We start from the raw sequence: 2,463 nt of genomic DNA on the forward strand, positions 1-2,463 counted from the left end.
CTGGAGCCTGTTTCCACTGCAGAATCGTATCGCAGGACAGTATTTGCATCTCTGACACAAAAACAAATTCCAACAAGAATAGTAACCTCTTTTGGTTGTAAGTTTGAGCCACAAAAAGAATTTCATCTGTTTTAGAGGAATACAGGGTACATATTATGAAGGAATCATTCCCGTAAATGCATGTGGTACCATCAGAGTAATTGATTAATAAAGTTTTTACAAATGTCTTTTGCATGGGTTTCTTTTCAGTTGTCTGCGGATCCTGGTTTGATCATTTCCTAAGCTGGGAAGAACACAAAAATGACAAAAACATCCTGTTTTTGTTCTATGAAGATATGAAGAAGGTAAATATGCTCTCTGCTCTTATTTCAGAATGCATTATTGTATAAATTAACATTATTAAAATACCAAAGACGAAATTATAATGAAAAAGGAGAAAGAAGGAAAATGTGAATCTATGTCTTTGAGCGTATTTTATATTTGCATAGAACTTTATGTTAGTGAACTAATTCGGACTTCACAAGCTATATAAATATCAAATCCTGTGAGAGTTGCATTTCATAGATCCAGGAGTGGGAAAAATTTTACGTGATTTTCCCCAGGCTACAGAATTTTAGGTTCCTCATTCTTGATCCTATGGAAAGACGAACCAAGGATATCTGTTGAGGGCCACACATTAACTTGCTATGTCTAATACTTCAGATGAAATTTTCAAAAAGTGACATAAGACAACAGAAGTACTCATGGTCAGTGGTACTTGTGCTCCCAATAAACAAGAATATTAGAGGCTGGAGGGGTAGGAAAAAGTTTTGATGAAAAGAAATTATTACGCAAAAACTACTTTGCTATTCTTAAAAAAACCCCTCAAATACCAACATACCTTAGCTGTCAGAGAACACATTTTTGGGTGAACAGAAAACACTTTCTAGTGTTTCCATTCAAGTAGTTTTGTTCATTTTTTGAAACAAACAGACAAACAAGTAAATAAATCCAGTATGAGGAATATAAACAAACCATTTTGGATCCTGAGTCACTTGTTGCCTCTCTAGATATAGCACCTCCAATGAAATAAGCCAATTACACTGAAGCTGAGCTTTCAGTATTTCTCTATTTCTAGTACAATAATTCTGAGAGAGAGGAGAATGCTTTACCTGAACTGGGAGTAAAATTGGCAGTGTAACTGTATTTGATCACATACTCAGTATTTAGTCATTTCTGTGAGTACGGGTAAGAGGGGAATCAGGTTTACTGTAACTGTCAACTACACAGTTCAATGACATGTTTAGCTCTGTTTGAAAGCAAATGAAAGCATGATAAACTTGCCATGTAATAAAAAGGATAATTTTCATATCAACTAAAAGTCTGATAACCAGTCCAGAAACATAAAAGCTTTCTTTTTCTTGTACCTCAGGATCTCTCTAAGATTGTAATGGAAATCAGTTTGTTCCTGGGTTTAAACGTCAGTGACAATGACATCCAAGACATCTGCAAGAAGTCCTCGTTCTCAGAGATGAAAAGTGACACAGAAAAGGAGAACAGTGATCCCAATCACACTGTTTGTGCACTAACATCCAACAGAAGGCTGATTTTCCGAAAAGGTAAGTTCCTTGGGCTGGGCTTAGCACGGCAGAAGAAGTAGGAATCCAGGCAGAGGCCACAATCCAGGTCTTTCAAGACTGTAATGACACTTTGGGTCAGCCATGGGACTGACAGGATCTTTCCATTTGAACCCATGTTAAAAATAACCTTTTTTCCTAAGTTCTCTGGTTGCACATGCAGACTTATACTAGAGAAGCATGGTGGAATCCGAACAACAGTCTGACTAATATTGCTCCAGGGGTGCTTTTTAGCAAAAAGGAAAGGTTCACGAAGCATTACTCCTTATCTGTCTTTTTTTTATCTAAAAGTTGACTACCTGATTCTTTTACATGTCCCCTGTGATATCACTTGCCAAGGTCACTTAGTTTACTAGAATGAGAAAGAACGAGACATGTTCTTCCCGAAGGAGACTGCCTGTAGCCTTTATCCTCCGTACCACCTGTTAAGTTATTGAAATGTTCCTGAAAAAGGAATATATGCTGACAATGACAACAAGGTAAGAATGGATGACTCAATCACTCGATAGACCTCATAGGTAGCCTTCAGACCTTGGCCAATCTGAAATTGGTGGTAAAATCTTCAACAGTGCTTAGCTCAGTTGCGACATCAAAATACCTGCAGGAGCTGTTTTCCTGCTCCTGACACTTCAGAAGCTTCCTTGGATTTGGGTAATAAGTAAATCAAAACCATCATGTTTAGATGGATTTTGATTATATTTACTTAATTAATTTTTGAACAGCAATTGATAGTTTCAAACTAAGAGTCCTTTCAATTAATAAATAGGGAAACAGTACATTTCAATAATTCAGAATATTTTTGCCAATGAAGCAAATGCCAAAATATGTTATTCTTCAGACTCTCTTT

General features: G+C 36.5%; 1 protein-coding gene across 1 annotated transcript in view; it reads left to right on the forward strand.

Annotated features, from left to right (window-relative positions):
- Positions 1-249: 249 nt before the first annotated feature.
- Positions 250-2,463, forward strand: part of LOC104543050 (amine sulfotransferase-like) — a gene marked incomplete at its 5' end in the record, with an annotated part of 3,153 nt that continues 939 nt past the window's right edge. The window contains 2 exons of the mRNA XM_010187549.1: positions 250-344; positions 1,412-1,598. Coding sequence (XP_010185851.1) covers positions 250-344; positions 1,412-1,598 — 282 coding nt within the window. The remainder of the gene's footprint in view (positions 345-1,411; positions 1,599-2,463) is intronic.

Source organism: Mesitornis unicolor, unplaced genomic scaffold (genome assembly GCF_000695765.1).
Source record: "Mesitornis unicolor isolate BGI_N332 unplaced genomic scaffold, ASM69576v1 scaffold36746, whole genome shotgun sequence".
NCBI classification, from domain to species: domain Eukaryota; kingdom Metazoa; phylum Chordata; class Aves; order Mesitornithiformes; family Mesitornithidae; genus Mesitornis; species Mesitornis unicolor.